The sequence below is a fragment of the Rhinatrema bivittatum genome, chromosome 4, assembly GCF_901001135.1.
Source record: "Rhinatrema bivittatum chromosome 4, aRhiBiv1.1, whole genome shotgun sequence".
Taxonomy (NCBI): Eukaryota; Metazoa; Chordata; class Amphibia; order Gymnophiona; family Rhinatrematidae; genus Rhinatrema; species Rhinatrema bivittatum.
Window position 1 is genome coordinate 53,689,206 of NC_042618.1, and position 21,465 is coordinate 53,710,670.

At 41.2% G+C, this 21,465-nt stretch overlaps 1 protein-coding gene across 6 annotated transcripts in view; it reads left to right on the forward strand.

Annotated features, from left to right (window-relative positions):
* The window catches only part of PPP2R5E (protein phosphatase 2 regulatory subunit B'epsilon), a 261,379-nt gene that overhangs the window by 49,269 nt on the left and 190,645 nt on the right, over positions 1 to 21,465 (forward strand). The window contains exon 2 of one of the 6 annotated variants that reach the window (XM_029598135.1): positions 2,181 to 2,361. The exons of the other annotated variants lie outside the window; for them this stretch is intronic. Within the exon in view, the coding sequence (XP_029453995.1) occupies positions 2,250 to 2,361 (112 nt within the window). The 5' untranslated portion in view covers positions 2,181 to 2,249. The remainder of the gene's footprint in view (positions 1 to 2,180; positions 2,362 to 21,465) is intronic. 6 annotated transcript variants of the gene reach the window in all.

Genomic DNA, 21,465 nt, shown 5'->3' on the forward strand with positions numbered 1-21,465 from the left:
TGAATCTAGCTAGGCACCAAGCAGCCAGTTACAGCAGATAGATAGCATGTTTGGAATTTTATGTTCTTTGACATTTTGCTGTAGCCTTTTCCAAATATTTTTTACAAGTTTCCTGGATTGGCATAAAGCAGCAAGATGTTAAATCAATAAATAAAAGCAATTTGTAACAGCAAAGCCCAGTTTTTTTCATATTAGCACAGATTTTGTATACGAGCTTGAACATAGAGATGGTCACACTTCGAAAGTAGAACTTGTGACTTCTGAAAGCAGCTGTAACTTGGAAAGTTAAACAAAAAGCAAAAATAGCTGGACAAAAAAAAATAAAAAATTGCGTACAGTACAATGGCAGTTGTTAAAATAAAGCATTCAGGGCCCTGTATAATAAAAATTAAGGTAAAAAAAATGTTACTGTGCCTCTGTAAAAAAAATATTTGTGTATGTTAAAATGGAACTTAATGTGCCATACAAAAAAATGGACTAAGGGCAGAGTAAACCTTGCCTCAGTTGTGTGACCTTGGTATTAGCATGACCTTTATAACACAAAAAAGTTTAACATCTCCGTTAGCTGCAGTCTGAAAGACTCAATTGGGCCGATTCAGTAAAGTCCGCGGGAGAGCGGACGAACGCCCGCTCTCCCGGCGCGTGCACAGGCCACTCGCCTGTGCGCGTGATTCTGTATTTAAATTAGGTGGTGCAGTAGAAACAGGCAAAAGGAGGCGCTAGGGACACTAGCGCGTCCCTACCTCCTCCTTTTGACCCGGAGTGGTGGCTGTCAGCGGGTTTGACAGCCGACGCTCAATTTTGCCATCGTCTGTTCTCGAGCTCGCTGACAGCCATGGGCTCGGAAACCGGACGCTGGCAAAATTGAGCGTCCGGTTTTCGGCCCGACAGCCGCTGGCCCATTTAAAAATTTATTTTTTAATTTTTTTAATTTACTTTTTTTTACTCTTCGGGACCTCCGACTTAATATCGCCATGATATTAAGTCGGAGCATGCACAGAAAAGCAGTTTTTACTGCTTTTCTGTGCACTTTCCCGATGCCTGGAGAAATTAGCGCCTACCAATTGGTAGGCGCTAATTTCTTAAAGTGAAATGTGCGGCTTGGCTGCACATTTTACTTACTGAATCGCGCGCGAATACCTAATAGGGCGCTATTAGGTGCCGCGGGTTGGACGTGCATTTTCCGCCCCTTACTGAATAAAGGGTAAGGAAAAACGCGCATCCAAGGGCAGGTTAACAGCGTGCTCCGTCGGAGCGCACTGTACTGTATCGGCCTGAATGCTAAGTAGCCCTTTCAATTTGTGCCGATTCGGAATAGAGAATTTTCTCCCCTCCGCTGAGCTCCATTGAAGAGAAGGTGCTGCTCTCTCTAACTCACTCAAGCACTATCAAATTCCTTCCACCGCCTCTACAGAAATGTGCCTTACTATTCAAGAAGGCTGGGTTTTCATGGGAAGGAGGGCAAAAAACACTGCAAGGAGGTGCTTCACCATTATCACGTTGAAGTCCCTCTCCCCCCAAACAGTGCCATCTGCTGGTGACAGCAGTGTGGCAGGAGAGCTCCGACATCCCTCCTGTCCATGAAGACCCAGCCCCTCCAGAAGCTTATGCAGGTTTTCAGAGAGAGGGTTGGGATTAGGAGTTGGGGCAGGTACTGACTATGCTTATCGGGGGGAGGCACGGTACTGCGTGCAGGGTTTGGTAGAGAGGCACTTTCTTTTTGCTGGGGTTCGAGAGGAGAGAAAATCCCCTGTGCTAACTGTTGGTATGTTGGGGGATCATCTTAATGTGTTCATTAAGGACTTATTGCATAGCACGTTAAACTTTACTTGGGCTCCACAGTGTGGCTTAAAAACTCATTGCACTCGCATACTTTTCTATGCTCCCCAGCAATCATGGCCTGTGGTTATTATTGCTTGGGGGAACGTAAATGAGATCAATAGTTTTCAACCTGGAAAGTCATCATAGAACTTCCTGCCCTATATTGTCTTACTCCTGTACTGATTCTTCCACTTGATCGTCGCTTAGTCTTGCTCAGACTCCAAACTATTAAAAAAAAAAAAAAAAATCCTAATATTCCCAGGGCAAGTGTTCTGAGTGAGAGAAAAATATCTAATGGGTCTTCCATTGATTCCTACATCACAGGCATTGAGGAGTTTGATGCGTCCCTTATTTTCTAGGAATCTTCCAAGGATTTGATAATACGCTGGTGCAGCCATCTACAGAAAAGACTCTTCAGTGAGTCCTGCATGAGCTCTCTCACAATGAAAGTCACTGTGGCTGTTCGTCTGGAAGCTGTAGAGCCAGAGATTGATAGTCCTAAGGCGCTTCTGCTTAGCGCAGAAGCTAAGGCCAACAAAGGTATTGGTTAAAAATCCACATCTTCAAATTTCCCTAAACTTCTCTGTTCTTGCTACCCACCCCCCACCCCTTCCTAGCTGTGTTTTTCTTCACTTTGTATCATTGTACTACTCCTAGCTTTTTCTTTGCGCTGATGTTGTGAGATTGCATTGGGTAAGGGGCCGTGTAAAAACTGATGAAAAATATTGCTGGTGCACCCTGCTATAGAGGGATTCAGTAAGAAGGAACGGGGCTACCTGGGTAAGAATGCCGCTGTGCCAAAGCGTTAGTCAAGCTAAACAGGCTTTCTAAGAACAAGATGCACGAGTGCAAAGTGATACACATAGGAAAAAAGGAGCCTAACTCTGTGTAAATAATGCTGGATTCCATATACTCTGGAAAAGGACATTGGGGTCACTGTGAACAATACATTGAAATCCTCAGTTCAGTGAACAGCAGCAGTTTAAAAAAAAAAAAAAAGCAAATAGGATGTAAAAAATGTTTCCGAAAGAAGTAGAGAAATAAACCCGAGACTGTCATCATTTCTCTGTATAGCTCTATGGTTCAAACACTTGATCAGTACTGTGTGCAGTTCTGGTTACCCCGTCTCAAAAAGGATATAGCAGAATTAGAGAAGGTACGGAGAAGGGATGCAACTGCTCCCTTATGAAGAAGAGCTAAACAAGTTAGGGCTCTTCAGTTTGCAGAAGAGACTTGTGAGAAGGGTTATGATAGAATCGTGCGGGGTGTGGAACAGGTTAATAGGGAACAATTATTTCCGCTTTCAGATAGGACTAGGGGACAGTCTGTGAAACAAGTGTAGCAGAATGAAAACACATTTTAAGAGTATTTTTTTAGTCAACGCACAACTAAGCCATATAATTTGTTGCCAGAGGATGGTGGGCAGAGTAGAAAGCATTGCTGAATGTAAAAAAGGTTTGGAAAAGTTTCTGGAGGACAGTTCCGTTAACACTTATTAGCCATGCAGGCACAGGGATTGCCACCTCCTGTGTCTGGGAATGAACGACAGGTAAGAGATCTTCCAGTTCCTTCCAAGCTGGGCTCGCTGTGCCATCGGTCTGACTCAGCATGGTAGGTTATTCTGGAATAGCTAATCCACTGTTGTAAATGCTTGACTGTTTTAAAGGCTTCCACCAAGAAGAGAATGCAAATATTTATTTATTTATTTTGAACTTTTTAATACCGACATTCATGTAAAAAATACATATCACTTCGGTTTACAGCGAAACAACTTTTTGGAGAAACATTACATAGAGCAGGGGTTACATCGAACTGGGACCAAGGATATTAAATACAAACTGCTAACATATTTAAATAAAGAACAAGGGTGAAATGGAACAGAAAGGACCACCACCTTCTCTGAGATACTCAGAGTTACTTCTATGGCAGGGGGAGGATAAGGATCTGGTAAGCTGGCGGGTAGGGAATGCTTATGGTAGTTTAGCAAGAGGATTACAGCAGGTGGGGAAGCTAATGGTAGGTTAACAAGAAGATTACAACAGGAGCCTAAGAGACTGCTGGTTCTCTAATAAATTGACCAGAAAAGTGCAGTCAGTGTAGCTGGGTTGAAAAAAAGGTTTGGATAAGTTCTTGGAGGAGAAGTCCATTTCCTGCTATTAATTAAGTTGACTTAGAAAATAGCCACTGCTCTTACTGGCAACAGTAGCATAGGATAGACTTAGTTTTTGGGTACTTGCCAGGTACTTAGAGCCTGGATTGGCCACAGTTGATAACAGGATGCTGGGCTTGATGGACTCTTGGTCTGACCCAGTATGGCATGTTCTTATGTTATGTTCTTCTATCCTCTGTACTTTCACCATGTGTATTTTTGGCTAGGATGGGCAGCTCCAGTCCTGGAGTGCCGCAAACAGGTCTGGTTTTCAGGAGATCCATAATGATTATGCATAATAAGATGCATTTGTATACAGTGAAGGTAGTACTGTACATGCAAATATCATAATGCATATTCATTGTGGATCTCCTGAAAACCAGTTCTTTTTGTGGCACTTCAGGACTGGAGTTGCTAATGCCTGATCTAGGGCCACAACCAGGTGGCTATTAGTAAACCCAGGGGTATTGTGGTATGGTGACAGATGTGCCCTACAACTCATTTTCTCTGCGATGGCTATATAAAATGTAGATGCTGTTACTGGGAATTAATTTCATTCAGAACCAATCTGCATGGAATTCAGCAGTCAAGTCATACTGGGTGTTTGTGTTTATTCAAAACAGAACATTGAAAAGGCAAGGTATAAATGCAATAGTTTTACTGTGAATAATGACGTGAAATGCATTTTGCAAATAATGTATTAAAACTTCCAGTGTGAACCAGTTTTGAGCCATTGCTGCTTCTACCTCTGCGTACTAGAGTTGAAGGCTAAAGGCAAAAGGACTTGCCTTTCATCTGCTAGATCACTTTTCTTATGGCTCTCTGCATGTTGTAAGACTCCTGTCCCACCCATTCTACCCTGGAAAGAGCTAGGTTTATTTATTTATACATTTCTATACCACTTATCAGATTTCCTAAGTGGTTCACAATAATACATTCACAATAGTTAAGGACAGGAAGAAGGAGGTGGGAGATGGATCCTAGAAAATTCTAGAAGAAAGTAGTACACCATGTGGAGTGGATTTTCCCGTCTATATTGTTAGGGTGTAATTGAAATTATCCATTGCAAGATAATTCTTTGTAGATGTTCTGTTTCTGTATCTGTGTTCAAGGCCACATAATTGCTGCCATACCATTAATTAACATTTGTATGTAAATTTGTATTTTTAAAGGAATTTTTTTTTCAGTACTGCTTGTTTGCAGAAATGTTATTTCAGAATCAGTGATTCAGAATTCATGTGCTAAAAGTGATGCTTTTATGTACTAAAAGATTCTTCTAAAAATGTTAAGTTGAAAGCCATTGCTGTGTGTGGACTTGTTTTTTTTAAACATATTTTTGTAGTCCTAATGCTTGAGAGAGGTACAGAGTCATTAAAGAATATCAGCATAAATGAGAGTGCAATTGGCGAGTTTTTACTTGTACTGATGCTGCTGTTCCAGGACATATGAAAACATCATCTTTGTAGTTTTTTGTAAGCCAGCACAGATGTGAACCAGGCACAAAGCCAAGCACACACAAGATGAAAACTTCCTGCTGGCTAGGGAATGAGTGATGGTCACTTTTGAAGCAGAAGTCCCTAAATGATGTGGTTGGTGAGGCACATATTGGCTTAATAAGTGCTAAGGTCTTCTTCCTGGCTCTTTGAATGGAGCTGTTTGCCCTATAAGCACATGAAGGAGACTGTGAGATTGCAGGGCAAGACATACAGCAGTGTGATAATTGCCTGCAATTGCGTTATTCAGAGGACCCTAAAATACAAAGGAATTATTATTATTATTATTTTTTTTTATGGGAGGGAATTTGGTAAAGGAAGCAAAATCCTGCATTTGTTGACTTGTGAATGGAGTTTCTGTTTGTGTTAGCCACTGTCGAGCTGCAAATCTGTTTGGTTACTAAGGCGCAGTGCATTTTACTCCTACTCACCTTTACCTTAAAATATAGAGAGAAATGTACACAGTGTCTGTATAGCATATCATTTACTGTGACACCGAAACAAACTCAGTCATGCTGTGAGGCAACATAGCTGTGAGGCAACCATTGTTCATGCATTTGAGGGAGTGTGACTTCCTTCAATGGGTGAGACATAAAACAATTTAAATCAGGTAGAAAGAGCAACATTCAAGATAGCCTTAGATCTAGTCACAGTGCATTTCATATGCCACAATTGCCAGCTTTGCTCCCTTTCACATCTCCTAAAAGCACCCGCCAACTTTCAAAGGGGAAATGGTCTAATGTGCTCCCAAAGACCCTAGTCCCACACCAGGTTACATTGAGCTAGGTTCAGCTGTTTAAAAGTTATAATCGGAGGGACAGATACAGTCTGATGAGCCTCTCTTTCTACAAAACCAAGGCTAAAAAAGGCCTGTGATGAAAGCTGTGATTCTTGTTGTGGGGTTTTTTTTTCTCATTTTGCCAGTTTTAGAAATGGGTTACATTTTAAAATGCATTGATATTAATTTTCTTGTTTTTGCATCTGGTTTCACAGTTACCTTGTGTAGACTTTTAATGAAAAGGGAGAGGAGTAATGTTTGTTTCAGGTTAGATGATTTTGTACCGGTTTAGGTATTTCAGAACCATTTAGGGGGCAGTTTTCACACTCTGCTTTAGGATCAGGTCCATGGGGACTTCTTTTCCCTGGAGCCTGCACCAATATTCACAGAGAGAGGACGTGCATAGTTTCACTTTGAAACTTGCCACAGGTGCCTGGTACCTGTAAAACTTTGCCCTTCCTTTTTGTGCAAGTACTTTTTCAATGAAGTATAACATGTGTAGATTTGAAAATGCAGTCTCGCTCAACCTAAACCCAGCTCCGGGAAATGGCCACTCTGTATGCACATTGTGGAACACACCATGTACTTTTAGCCATATTGAGGGAGGGCAGTTTTCAGAGAGCCAGTTTAGACATGTGAATAGCTATTTACCGTATCTGTGTAAAACGCTTTGAAAGTGGTCTCTCCTAGTAGTGGGTGAAAGTTTTTGGCCTATTGCTAATGAATCCTCAGTATAAGGGTAGCTGGATATTATAGTGATCTTTGCAGTCTTAAGCAGGTCCTTCATTTGCTGAGATGACTTAACTTAATGTGTGAATATTTATGTAAGACATTTTTGCAAACAAAAACTCTTGAGATACCATAAAGAGGTAAATTCACTTCACATTTAGGATAGAGTTCTTGTTTACTTAAGGATCTGTCACAGATGGCAAAAAGTTGCCTGTTCCTGCCCCTGGTCAGACAAGATTAGTTGTAGTCACAGGTTGCTTAACTGATTTATGTGTTCTAGGAAGTTTAAACCTTAGAGGTCAAATGGCAGCAATAGATCAGGGAAGTATACCCCAGCAGTAATCAAAGCTGAAGAGCGTTGGGTATATGCAGAGTTTAGTGATCTGATCGGCCATCCAAGAGAATGCGGTGAATGTTGGGAAAACCTAAAGTTTCTCATAATTGGAGAATGTAACATTTACAGAGTTGAAGCCTTGCCGATTTGACATTACTATTCATAAGTTTCAAACTCCTGTGGAACAACTGTTTTCCTCTATGCTCTCATGTGTCCTCTACATGCCTGTATGCCTTCCTGAGGTTTTGGTGAAATTGTGGAGTTGACGTTTTGCCTGAAATTAAAGCAAACCAAATAACCGCACTCACTATGCATGTGAAAATTCCTTTGCTAGGTAGAATTCTCTCCTAATTTTAGAAAGCTGTTAAAGATCAGTTTTGTTGTGTTAAAATGTGTTCCAGTTTGCCTGAGGGAAGGGTTTCCATACATAATCATTAGACATTGAGTTGGAAAATGACATGTCTCCCCAGTGGTGCTCTTTTTATAGGCCAACTGACTTTTAAAATCTTTTTCAAATGTGCTGCTAGTATATTAGAAAATGTTTTAAGTGAACAATTTCATGAAGACTAGATGAAATTGAATATAAGTAAGGCTTGCCAGTTGCAAATTTGAAAATGTCTGTACCAGGTTCTAGGATGTTGTAGGCATCCATTTGTATACAAAATATAAACATTGAACATACAATTTCATATTTTTTAATGAGTAGCTTTGATTTCCCATACTTAGAAATTGGATAGAATATGACTGCTTTATTTTTCTGATTTTCTAATACTGCTACTATAGTGGTATTCAAACACTAACCCTCAACAGGCCTTCTTAGCACTAAGCAATATATACATTCAGCTAAGAAAAGCTGTAGCATTGCTTTAAATGTTTGTCACTTTCTTCAAATAAATGCTATTGCTTTAGCCTTTCAGCAGGAGAGCACAAACTTAGGGGCCGATGCAATACAGTGCGCTCAGCCGAGTGCACTGTTTAACCTGCTGTCAGACACAGGTTAAATAGGCGCTAAATAATCCTAAAGCAGTAGGGGGATTAGCGCCTATTTAATGTGCGTCCGACGTGGAGTGAATGAGTTAGCGCTCATCATATGTAAATGCATGTGAATGAGGCTATTACTCATTCACTCCAAATGCAAAAAAATAAACGTGCGCACTGAAAAAAAGTACAGAAAAGCAGAAAAAAAATGCTTTTCTGTACTTTTTTAAAGCTAAAAGAAAAAAAACACTCTGCCGGCCGCTTTGAAGACCGACGCCGATATGCATAACAATGGATCTAGGGTCAGAATATACAGGATCAGGGAGAGAGGGCAGTCTTGCCGCACCCCTCTTTGAATGTTTATAGCCTCCGAGATGGAATCATTCACTATCAGGTGTGATTCTGGGGACTGATATAACAGTTTAATCCACTGCAGTATGTCACCTTTTGATTCCAAACCGTTTCAGGACAGAGAACATGTAGTCCCAGGCTACTCTATCAAAGGCTTTTTCGGAATCAAAGCCTATCGCTATTGAGGGTGAGTCTGTGGTCCTGGTAACCTCAATGGCAGAAATGAGTTTGATAACATTTGTCCCTGGGTTTCGATTCTTAACAAGCCCCGTTTGATGCGGAGATATAAGATCAGGAAGTACAGTGCTTAAGCGCTGGGCCAGTATTCGGGCATAAATCTTTAAATCACAATTTAATAGTGATATTGGCCTGTATGAAGCTGCATGTAGGGGATCTTTTCCCGGTTTGGGGAGCACCGTTATGTAGGCCTTATTGAATTCAGATGGGAAACTCCCTTGCTCTCCCGCCGCCCTATAGAATTGACAAAGGGGTTCTGCTAGTCTACCTCCCAGAATTTTATAAAAGTCAGAAGTGAACCCATCGGGCCCTGGAGCCTTGTGTGCCTTACTATTCTTTATGACTTGAAGCACTTCCATTTCTAATATGGGTTTATTTAAGCAGGTTAATTGGGATGTGGTTAATTGGGGAAGTGGTAACTGACTAAAGAAATTTGTTTCGTCTTGTGGGGACCCCATTCTGTTTTCAGTGTAAAGATCAGTGTAAAAATCCTGGAGCTCTTCTCTTTTAAGTATATACACTCTGTTGCAGATTTTAGTATCATCTGTAAATAGACAAACTTTACATTCTGTCCCTTCCGCAATGTCGCTCACAAAGATATTGAACGTAACAAGTCCCAAATCCGATCCTTGTGGCACTCCACTTAACATGAGTATCTCTTCAGAGTTGGTTCCATTTACCCTTACACACTGTCTCCTATCTGTCAACCAGTTTTCCAAAGTGGTGGCATGGATTACACTCACAACTAAGCTTCTCATTTTATTTACAAGCTTTCAATGTGGTAATGTATCATAAGTTTTGCTGAAATCCAAGAAGATCACATCGAATGCTCTTCCTTGATACAATTCTCTAGTCACCCAATCAAAAAAAAAAAAATCAATCTGATTTATTTGATAGGACCTTCCTATGGTGAATCCATGCTGCCTCCGGTCTAGCAACCTACCTGATTGTAGATAGTTCACTATCCTTTCCTTCAGAAGAGTCTCTATTAATTTTCCCACCACTGAGGTGAAGGCTAACCAGCCCATAGTTTCCATCCTCTTGTCTTTTTTATCACTCTTTTGAAGTGAAATTGTAACCCCTTTTCTCCAATCCCGTGACACCACTCCCATTTGTTGGATTTGCTGTATTATCTGGCTATAAAGTTAACTGTTCTTAAGTCAGTTTTGCTTCCAGTAGGCTTCTCAAGTAGAAGGTTTATAAATGTTTGTCATTTGTCTGTAGTTGACACTGAGCTGAAATATTTGAATATTTATTTCTATTCATATATCCGATCCTTATAAGCTTAACTACTCTTTTAGAAACTGTAGTTTGATCTGACCAAATGGACTGATTTTCCTCTTTATTGGGAAGAGCATATTTGCTTAAAATAACTCTCTCTCATTTAGTATACCTTTTTCAACATTGCCCTGTAACATTCCCCTCCAAAATTTTAAGGTGTTGTGGGGGGCATTGTCTTCCTTTTTGTGGCAGAGGAGAGTTTCTTATATTAAGTGTTTTGCAATTCCCAAGGGGCTGTGTGTGGTTAGAGGTTCCTGTATTATATATTCACCTGACTGATTGGGATCAGAAGGTGTTTTGCCAGTGACTTCGTGCCTGCATGGTTAAATATGGAGAGATTTCATTTGAAAGGTATATAGCTTGACTAATTTATTAGGGCTACTTTTGGGGAGCACTATGATTTCTAATTTGGGTGGGACTAGTCAGATTCCTTCTCAAACCTTACAAGTATGATGTATTGTTAATAAATTATTGGATAGGAATTATGAGGCATTCTCTCCCATTTCATCATTAATGAATAATCTTCAATTATCTCTGGCTACCGTGTCCCTTGATATGGTGAGCTGGCATGATAAAAGCCTTAGATTCTTGGACCAAATATGCCATGACATTACTTTTAAATCTTTTCTGTCGCTAAAAGAAGAATTTGGCCTTCCTGATTTATTCTCATCATAAATATTTGCAGTTATATAGCATATTTGTAATGCCTGAGAGAATATGCATGCATAAGGGACTGTTTTTAAGAAAATTATTATATATAATCACGTCCTAATCCCAAGATTATCTCTTGTCTCTATCATTATTGTCAAGATATTCAGAATCTTGAGACTAGTGATTGTTCTATACAAAAGTGGAACTCTAATTCATCTCTGCATCTTGATGAGACTGATTAGCGTGAGACATGGGCTAACATTCTTAAATTATCTATCTGTAATAAGAATAGAGACTTGTTTCATTTATTACATAGGACGTATGATAGCCTATGTATTTTACTAAGTTCAGTGGTTCCAAGCCTCTCTGTTGGTAGGGGGGATGTTTTCCAGGGATCTTATATTCATATGTGGTGGGAATATTATTTTGAGAGTATTTTAGAGTACTGTTTATAAAGATATCCAAGATATCGTCCTTGGATTTGCCTGTCCCCCAGGGTTTATTGGGGAGGTGGGACTCTTAAGACTTGCCTAAGAAGCCTAAATGATTGATTTCCCATCTGCTACATACAGCACGAATCTTTTTCATTTTTTCTGGAAAGGTACATTGCTCTTGAATCATTGAAGAGTAGTAGTGGTAGATATTGTTATGGGAGTCTCTGTTTAGTGGACCCTTGGGCCGACCTGCTGGAGACGGGGAAAGATGGTCAAAGTCTCTAGTGAGTAACAGGCCGGGAGGCAGATGTTCAGGCAGGACGTAGATGCTCTTCACCCTGGAAGCTGGTACTCCCCCGGGAGGAGCCTGTAGGAGCCCAACCGCTGGGACTTAGGTGGCTTCACCCTTGGAAGCCGAAGCCCCCCCGGGAGGAACCCATAGGGGCCCGGCCGCTGGGACTTAGGCGGGTTGTGGATCAGGACAGGTAACTGGAACCAGACTAAAATAGTAGCAATACTGTAACTGGGTTCGGGTTCTGGAACCAGACAGAAACTGTAGCGAGACTCGGGTACTGGAACCAGGCAGGAGCTGTAGCAGGATTCAGGTACTGGAACTAGGCAAGAACTGTAGCAGACGGACTGGGGCCAACCGGGTACTGTAGCAGGCTGGCAGGAACCAAACCAGTACTGAGCAGGCAGGCACGAACCAGCAGGTACTGTAGCAAGCAAGCAGGAACCAGCAGGTACTGTAGCAAGCGAGCAGGAACCAGCAGGTACTGTAGCAGGCGAGCAGGAACCAAGCAGGTACTGTAGCAGGCAGGCAGGAACCAAGCAGGTACTGTAGCAAGCAGGCAGGAACCAAGTAGGTACTGTAGCAGGAACGGAGCGACGAAGCAAGGCGAGTCACTCCAGGGCACAGCGCAACAGGAAACCAGGAAGCTAACCCGTTGCAAGGCAAAGACTGGATGGCCGCGACCGGCTTATCAAGGCCGCAGCGTCTGACATCAGAAGTTGGGCGGAGTCACCACTGGCGGGAAACGGCCTAGAAAAGCGCCAAAGTGGCGCGCGCGCCTAGGAACCGGGCGTCCATGGGAGGGCTTGCAGCGGCACAGCCCCAGCGGGGACGCCGGCAACCAGGCCTTAAACCAGGCCTCTGGAAGCGGGAGCAGGTCCGGGAACCCGGAGGTAAGGGCCTGGCCGCGGTGCTTGCAGCCAGACCCGCAACAGATATTGCATTTATGGAATGGATTAACTTTGCTGTTAAGAACAGTTTGGAGGGTTATGAAATGATTTGGACATAGAGACGACTGTTAGTATGATGCTATCATTCTCCTTTTGTCCCTGAGATGTTTTCCAGTGCTTTGAGACTTATTTTAAATTGGTTTATATGTTTGCTGTTTGGTATTTTTGCATTCTTGCATATCATCTGATTGGTATGTACAGTGCATTGTCATCTGTCTTGTGATTTGGATTGGCCACTGTTGGAAACAAGATACTGGGCTTGATGGACCCTTGGTCTGATCCAGTATGGTATGTCTTATGTAACAGAGTTATAAAAAAAACAAAAAACCAACTTGGAGATATGATGAATGAATTACTAAACTAGAAATACAAAAACAGGTGCAGGCACTTGAATGCTTTTTTGAGGGAGAATGCAATATAAAATATTGCAGTAATTAATCCGATTTGTTATTAATTAAAGAATTACAATATTCAGTGCTTTTCTATCCAAATAAAAAAAAAAACTTTCATCAGCTCTCGGGAGGCACTTCTAAATTGTACCTTGGCTGTTTTGAGGCAGAAATGTATAGTTTGCAAAAGGTAGTTTGCTGTTTGGGGAGGATTTGGAGAAGATGGCCAAGAGTGATTCCAGTGTTCCAAGGCTTCCAGAGCACAGGCTTAAGAATGCAGGACATTTGTTCCAGTTCCCTTCTAGGTTCTACAATACTCATCATTTCAAAGTAGTTAGAGCTTCTGAATCTGAGTGTTTTATTGGTCCTCTGGCAGATTTCAGTCCTTTTGTCCAACCAAAAGAGCAAATAAGAATGGTGCTGCTTGAGCATTTCCTGCAGTTCTTAATGAATACAGAGGAACCTAGCAACTGCTTTAAGAGATAGGCAGCTGTTTATCCTGTTTCTATTGGTTTTGGGTCCATATTATGACATATCAATGAGTGTTGGACATTATCAGAGAAAAGTAACCTTTGGAGTTCTCTTAGCCAAATACAAATTATTTATATTCTCCCCGTCACTCCCTTTGAAAGAGGGAAGTGATAGGGCTCACACCGGATTGTTTTCTTTATCTTCTGGTGTTGATTCTGATTCCCAGGACCCAGTGGGGTCAGGGTCATTATTCCATATATTTAATTGTTCTCAAAAAGGTTGGCTCTTTTTTGCCTATCCTGGATCAGATGTGGGTCAACAGATTTCTCAAAGTGTATCATTTTCAGATGGGAACTTTGAAGTTGGTCATAATGATGGAAAAGCAGGGAGAATTCCTAATGTCACTGGATCTCACTGTGGTGTACCTTCATATCCCCTATTCATTAATGTCTCCAGAGTTACCTACAGTTTGCAGTGTTAGGAGGCCATTTTCAGTTTTAGGCTCTGCTTTTCTGGTTAGCTACAGCTCCTCAAACCTTCTCGAAAATTATGGTGATGGTGGCCACAGCACTCTGGAAGGAGGGAGTGTTAATCTATCTCTACCTGGATGATTAGCTCATAAGGTCAGAGTTGGAGAAGGAAAAGTGTTTTGGCCACCAAGAGAGAGGTCAAGATATTGCAGAGCCTGAGTTGTGTGATGAGCTTCTCCAAGAACAGTCTGCTGTCCTCACAGGATATAGAGTATCTGGAGGTCTGTTCAACACAAGGTTCAGCTGAGTACACTTGATGGATCAGCAGGGTCTCTAAGTTACAAAAGTAGGTGCAGGGCTTGCTCCTAGATAGGTCACTGACAGTTTGGAGTTACCTGCAGCTGTTGGGTTCCATGGCAGTGGTATTGGACTTATCTGGTTGCTGAACGGAAGAACCACTTCGGCTTCAGATCAAGACCTATTGTCTCAGGATCCCATCTTCACGAGGACTTGAGTCAATTTTTAATCTTATGGCTTAGCCCTTCACAGGCATCATTTGCTGAAAAAGGGCTATTCTCCAGGTGTCATAAATACCTTAATTAAAGCTAGGAAAGTGTTTACTTCCTTAACATTTGGAAAACATTTGAGCATTGGTGGTCAGCTTGTCATTGGTAGCTTGTGTTTTTGAGCTTCTACAGGTTATTTTGGCCAAGGGTTTAGCTCTAAATTCACTTAAGGTACAGAGAGCAGCCACTGTATGCTACAGAGGTTGAATACTAAGTAGGCCATTATCTTCTCATCCAGACATATCTCATTTTTTGTGAGACGTTAAACATATTAGTTCCCCAGTGAGAGATCCAGTTCCCTCATATGACCTGACTCTTGTGTTGACCTTCCTGTCGAGGAGTCAGTTTCAGCCTCTTTGGTCTCTCTCCCTTAAGTTATTGACTTTGAAGGTGTTGTTTTTGCTGGCTATCTGTTTGGCCAGAAGGATTTCGGAGCTTCAGGCTGTGATGTAGATCTCCATTTGGAAATTTCCAAGGACAGCAGGCTTCCTTTTTGCCAAAGGTTGGTATCCTCATTTCATTTTTTTTTTTAATTAATATTTTTATTAGGATTTCATCAATTTTTTTACATCGATAAAATACATGAAATAAGGATTTCACAAATACATAGAAGAACAAAACCATCATAATAAGGATTATCAATCCAATACCTTTTCACTAGTCCTCATTATAAGTGGAGAGTGCTACATCAGGCAATAAACAAAGAAGAAAGAAATATTACATTTTTTAAAGGAGACAAAAAATTATGTATTTTTCATCAATCCTCAACAATTCTCTAAATCAGTCAGTTTTCAGTTCTTTATCACGAAGAAAAGTTTCTATGTGTACAGGGTCAAAAAAGATAAACTTATTTCCATTTAAAGTAATGCAACACTTGCATGGAAATTTAAGTAGAAATAATGCACCTAATGACAAAACCCTATCTTTCAATACCAAGAATTGTTTTCTTTTCATCTGGGTGAGTCTAGCCACATCTGGGAAGACCTGGATTTTCCCTCCACAGAAGAGAAAGTCCTTATTTTTAAAGTATTTTTGAAGAATTAAGTTTTTGTCAATCTCACTATTAAAGTTGAAATATCCATTGAAGCTCTAGGAAAGAGGTTAAGTTCGGGCTGGCTCCCTGTATCATATCTAGTCCAGCCTCAGGACCAAAGGATTAATTTTGGATCTAGGGGCATAGAAAATCTTGGTTTAATACTATCTCTTTACTTTGAGGAATTTGTAAATCTTTACCCAGATATTTCCATAGCTCTGTTGCTGACAATAATCTAGTCATTTGGAAGTTAAAAAAAACGAAGATTTTTCGACCTTATTACATTTTCTAAACTCTCTAGTTGTCTTGATGTCACCAAACTATCCTTATCAAACGCTGTATTAGCTGCTTGTAAATTTGAAACTTGTGAGTTTACTACTGTATAATTACTTTCCAAACTAACTAATCAAGTTGCATGATCTTGAAGCAAATTTTTTGTTTCATTATTAAAAGAACCAAATTGAGTCATAGTCTGAGCTAATAATTACTGCATATTATTTACTGATTTTCAAACATCTAGCAAGGTCTCATTATTTAAATCCGGTATTTCAATGTTAGAAGCTTCTATTATTGCTTCAGAAATGGCTGCAGGTGGAGGGATATTCAGTCCTCCCCCTACTGCTGCCATTTCAATATTTTGAGGAATTAAATCATTCAAAGAAATGCTTAAAACATTTAAATCTTTATCAGACCTAGAGTCTTGACTCTGAGGTGATGAATGGTGGGCAGGACTCTGTACTGAGCCCGAGGAAAACGATACATCAGGGTTAGGATTTAAGGAAACTTCATTCATTCTACGTAATATGTGACTATCCATAGGGCCCCCTAACTGCCCCAGGGTTTGGAAGGGAGGGAAATACCTTAATTTTCCTTTTCTTGCCCATGTATCTTCAGGAAATACTCTCCAATGATAGCTAAAGAGCAGCAAAGATTACCAGCATGGTTAAAAAGGGAGGTGAAAGAAGCTATTTTAGCCAAAAGATCTTCCTTCAAAAATTGGAGGAAGGATTCAACAGAAGAAAATAGGGTAATGCATAAGCATTGGCAAGTTAAATGTAAGACATTGATAAGACAGGCTAAGAGAGAATTTGAAAAGAAGTTGGCCGTAGAGGCAGAAACTCACAGTAAAAACCTTTTTAAATATTTCAGAAGCAGAAAGCCTGTGAGGGAGTCAGTTGTACCGTTAGATGATCGAGGGGTTAAAGGGGCAATTAGAGAAGATAAGGCTATCGCGGAAAGATTCAATTATTTTTTTGCTTCAGTCTTTACTGAAGAGGGTGTTGGGGAGATACCCATATCAGAGAAGGTTTTCAAGGACAATGATTCAGATGGACTGAATCAAATCATGGTGAACCTAGAAGATATGGTAGGCCTGATTGACAAACTGAAGAGTAGTAAATCATCTGGACCGGATGGTATACACCCCAGTGTTCTGAAGGAACTAAAAAAATGAAATTTCAGACCTATTAGTAAAAATTTGCAACCTGTCATTAAAATCATCCATTGAACCTGAAGACTGGAGGATAGCTAATGTAACCCCAATATTTAAATAGGGCTCCAGGGGTGATCCAGGAAACTACAGACCAGTTAGCCTGACTTCTGTGCCAGGAAAAATAGTGGACAGTGTTCTAAATATCAAAATCACAGAACATATAGAAAGACATGGTTTAATGGAACAAAGTCTGCATGGCTTTACCCAAGGCAAGTCTTGCCTCAAAAATCTGCTTCACTTTTTTGAAGGAGTTAATAAACATGTGGATAAAGGTGAATCCGGTAGATAGAGTATACTTGGATTTTCAGAAGGTGTTCAATGAAGTTCCTCATGAGAGGCTTCTAGGAAAAGTAAAAAGTCATGGGATAGGTGGCGATGTCCTTTCGTGGATTGCAAACTGGCTAAAAGACAGGAAACAGAGAGTAGGATTAAATGGTCAGTTTTCTCAGTGGAAGGGAGTGGACAGTGGAGTGCCTCAGGGATCTGTATTGGGACCCGTACTTTTCAATATATTTATAAATGATCTGGAAAGTAATACGACGAGTGAGGTAATCAAATCTGCAGATGATACAAAATTCTGGAGATGTGGTGACCAGAATTGTACACAGTATTCAAGGTGTACAGGTAGATTAACTAAGGACGGTTAAACTGTCTCTGTTAATAGGAATTGAAATAAGATGTATTCAACTTTTTATCAAAACTAGGATTATTCATTAATAGACAACTCAAACTAGGTTTGTCATCATTTCACTAGGTATGAAGAGTTCTGTGTAGTATAAATCATGACTTTCCTCAAAACTGTTTTACCCCTGTGTAATGAACCTTTCAGTATAGGAGAAGAATTGAAAATCACTACTACAAGTCATGATTATGTTTTTTAAGCTGTAATAGAGCTTTATTTTCATAACCTGGGTAACCAGGATCACCGCCTCCTCTCACCAGCCTCTTCACAAAACCAAATAAGACAGACAAAGCAAACATTTGGGATGTAAAAGGCCGCAGCTTTATTAAAACGTATATTACATCAATAATAATACAGTCCAAATCCCTGGTGGTCATGCGCCAAGCCCCCAACAGGATGCTACCACCACCAGGCCTCTCAGCATGTAGGCCACCAACAGCTCCATGCTGCCTCCATGACCAGCACCCATCACAGCCCAGCAAGGCGCCAGCTCGCGAGCAACTGCACCCAATCGCTCTTACCCAGTCACTTCCATCATTGACCCTACCAACTATCCCAGCTGTTTGGGCAATGTGTCCCAGATAAATTACCAAAGCTCAGGTAACCCGCCTCCCCCACCTTCTCCACAAGCTGCAGCAACCATCCCCAAACAATCCTCTTAAATACGTGGGTGGGAGGGTGGGATGCTGCCTGTCACCACGTCAAAAACAAGTGGACTGACTGCTGAGGTAAAGTAACTATTTTAATCTGCAGGCCCGAACCAGTCAAATTCTGTCACCTCTTCCTTGCTTGGTTAAAACCCGCAGGAGCTCAATGGCCAGCACTTCTCCTGCACAACCACACCATTTAAATTTTCCCTTTCCCTCCCACCCCTAGCCAACATCTAGCCTACAAGCAGTCCAGGCAGTAACATACGGCATATCCTGGCCTCCATGAAATATGGGCCATCCAGGGACTGCACCCTGTCTGCCCACCCATAACCTGTTTAACCAGGATCACTGCCTCCTCCCACCAGCCTCTTCACAGATCCAAATAAGACAAAGACAAACATTTGGGATGAAAAAGGCTGCAGCTTTATTAAACCATACAACATAGCAATAATATTCCCCGAGCTCCAAAGTAGTCCAAAGCACCAGCGGTCATCCATTATTCTCCCAGCAGGATGCATCTACCCCCAGACCTCACAGCTTGCAGGCCACCGACAATTCTATGCTGCCTCCTTATGCAGCTTCCACCAGAGCCTAGCAAGGAGCCACCTCATGAGCAACTGCACACAATCGCTGTAACCCAGTCACTTTCATCATTGACCCCACCAGCTATCCCAGTTGGTTGGGCAATGTGGCTCTAATAAATTATCAACACTCAGTAACCCACCACAGAAACGGGTAGCTAACAGCTTATCCCGTGACCCCTCCCCCCCAAAAAAGATGTGCCCTACTATCCCAAAAACAATTTTTCCAAGGCCTCCTTAAATTTATTCAGAAACAATTCAGATAAATGAACTCCATCTGAGCGATATAGACCTCTACAAACATCCCATGCCCACATGTTTTATATGCCTCCACTCTTGCAAACACAGCCACGAGCCAATCTCCTGGATTGCTTTAACCCAACACCTCCCCCACAAAATCTTATCCATTACAGCAGACCTTGGTTTAATATCCGACCAACACACAGTCATTGATGGAAGCCAGCCCAAAATATTGGCCAAGTCCTTCCGAATAGCATCAACCAACTGACAACAAGACCACTTGCCCAAATCTTTCCTCCAAAGGTGAACAAGCTATACTTCTGGCCACGTTTGTGAATTTGTTAAAAATTGTACGAAGCATATCAGCTGGTTCCAATGCATTCCATGATAGCTCAGCCAATGCACCACAATTCCATGGGCTTCCAAGCCCATATGAGGCCTGTAAGGGCTTCAGCAAGCATATTTATGAGCCCATGTCACATAGCAATGCCCGATAATCCAGACATTGTGATTGCCACCAGCAGATTCTGAAGAAAAAAACAACCAAAGTGAAAGTATCTACAAGTTCGGCTGCTCCGGTCTAACATACAACTCGAACATGCCAGACTTCCACTTCCCAATCTGCTGTATGATCTCATCAGAAAGTCTAGAAGCTGTTGCTGACATGGCAGCGCCAATATGGAATGAATGGGGCCCATGACGACCCACATCTAAACCTTTCTCCAATACCTCCTCAAACTGGTATCATGTCAGCGATTTTGAGTTCCCATACACCCAAAACGTCTTCCCTCCAGAAGGCCTAACTCTAATAAAATTCCATGCATTAAAAACCGAACACGTACATAAACCCAAGCCAGCAGAACCAACGTGGCCCATTTTCCCTGCTGATCCATTTTGGACCTATGAATCTCCAAAGTAATGGAGTCTGCACATAAAATTGCATGCTGAAATTGCAAAGCCATGTCCTCTGCCCAGCTACCAGCTCTTGCAACCAATTCCCCCACTCAAAATTCCCCAAAAAAGGCCAACACAAAAGCCAATTGAAATAAACATGCCTCATAAACAGAAACACACATCCCAAATACCACATCTCATAAAGCCAACAAAACCTTATGGGTGATGGGCAACTGCCTATCACCTGAAGCTGGATTTTCCTAGCCTACCCCAGTAATAATCGACATACAAAAAAATGACCCGCAGGAAAACCCAACCCATGGGCTCCTATAAAATGAAAAAACCTAAATGTTCCTGGCAATCGCTGCCCTAGAAAAACCCAGACACTTGGCCTCTTCAACATTTCTTATCAAAAACATATCCGGCACCGGATCCCAAACCCAACTCATTGCAAACAGAAAATGCACAACTTTCCTGGCACCGCATAGATATCCTGACTAAATTGATGGTGCTAAGGATTTTCACAGTAATTTCCATGATCCCGGACACCAAACTTTCATAGGAAAACTGGGTACCGCCGCACCATTAAGGCCTGCCTCTGGAGCCAATATCTGAAACTGCTCCCACTTGCACCATGAAAGAGAATTAGCAATGGTTTTATCAACACTGGGAACATGTCTTGCCCACGCTTGTTGTTCATTGTAAGTTCTCTGCAAATTCCTTATTGTCCAAGTACTTTTTTGTTACTCTGTTCTCATTGTAAGCTGCCCAAGAGGTAGTCCAAGTTATTTATTGTTAGTTTTTATGTTACTTTTTTTTTATGTTTTTATGTTTTCATGTTTTTATGTTTTCATGTTTCATGTTTCATGTTTTCATGTTACTTCATTATATCTGTTCGATGTAAAACGCCTTCCCAGGCGCCAATTTCAGTTACACTGTAAACCGATGTGATATCCCTGATGAACGTCGGTATATAAAAATCTTAAATAAATAAATAAATAAATATGTTTCATTGTAAGCTGCCCTAGAGGCATCAGTTTGATTTCACTGTAAACCGGTGCGATATGTATATTATACAGGAACATCGGTATATAAAAATAAAAAATAAATAAATAAATAAATATTACATTCAGCAGCTTACAGTGCAAAACAAATTCCCGCAGCAAATCAGCCACTCACTTAGCTGACTACATATTTTCTTTCACCATATCTAGATTGTCACACCAAAATACCACTTTCTTGTTGCGTAACCATGCACTCAAATAACCAAAGCCATCACTATGGGAAACAACTCCAAAAAGGTTATATTCTTGGTGGTACCAGCTGAGACCCAATCCTCAGGCGAAGTGAAAGCACACCATGTGCTCTGGAGATGCACTCCTAAACCTATTCCTCCCGCAGCATTGGAATACAGTTCAAGATCGCGACCAGACACTGGGTCTGCCTGTCACACAAATCCCATTAAAGTCCACTAAAAATGAATGCCAAATCAAAAGATCCTCCCTAATTTGCTGAGTAA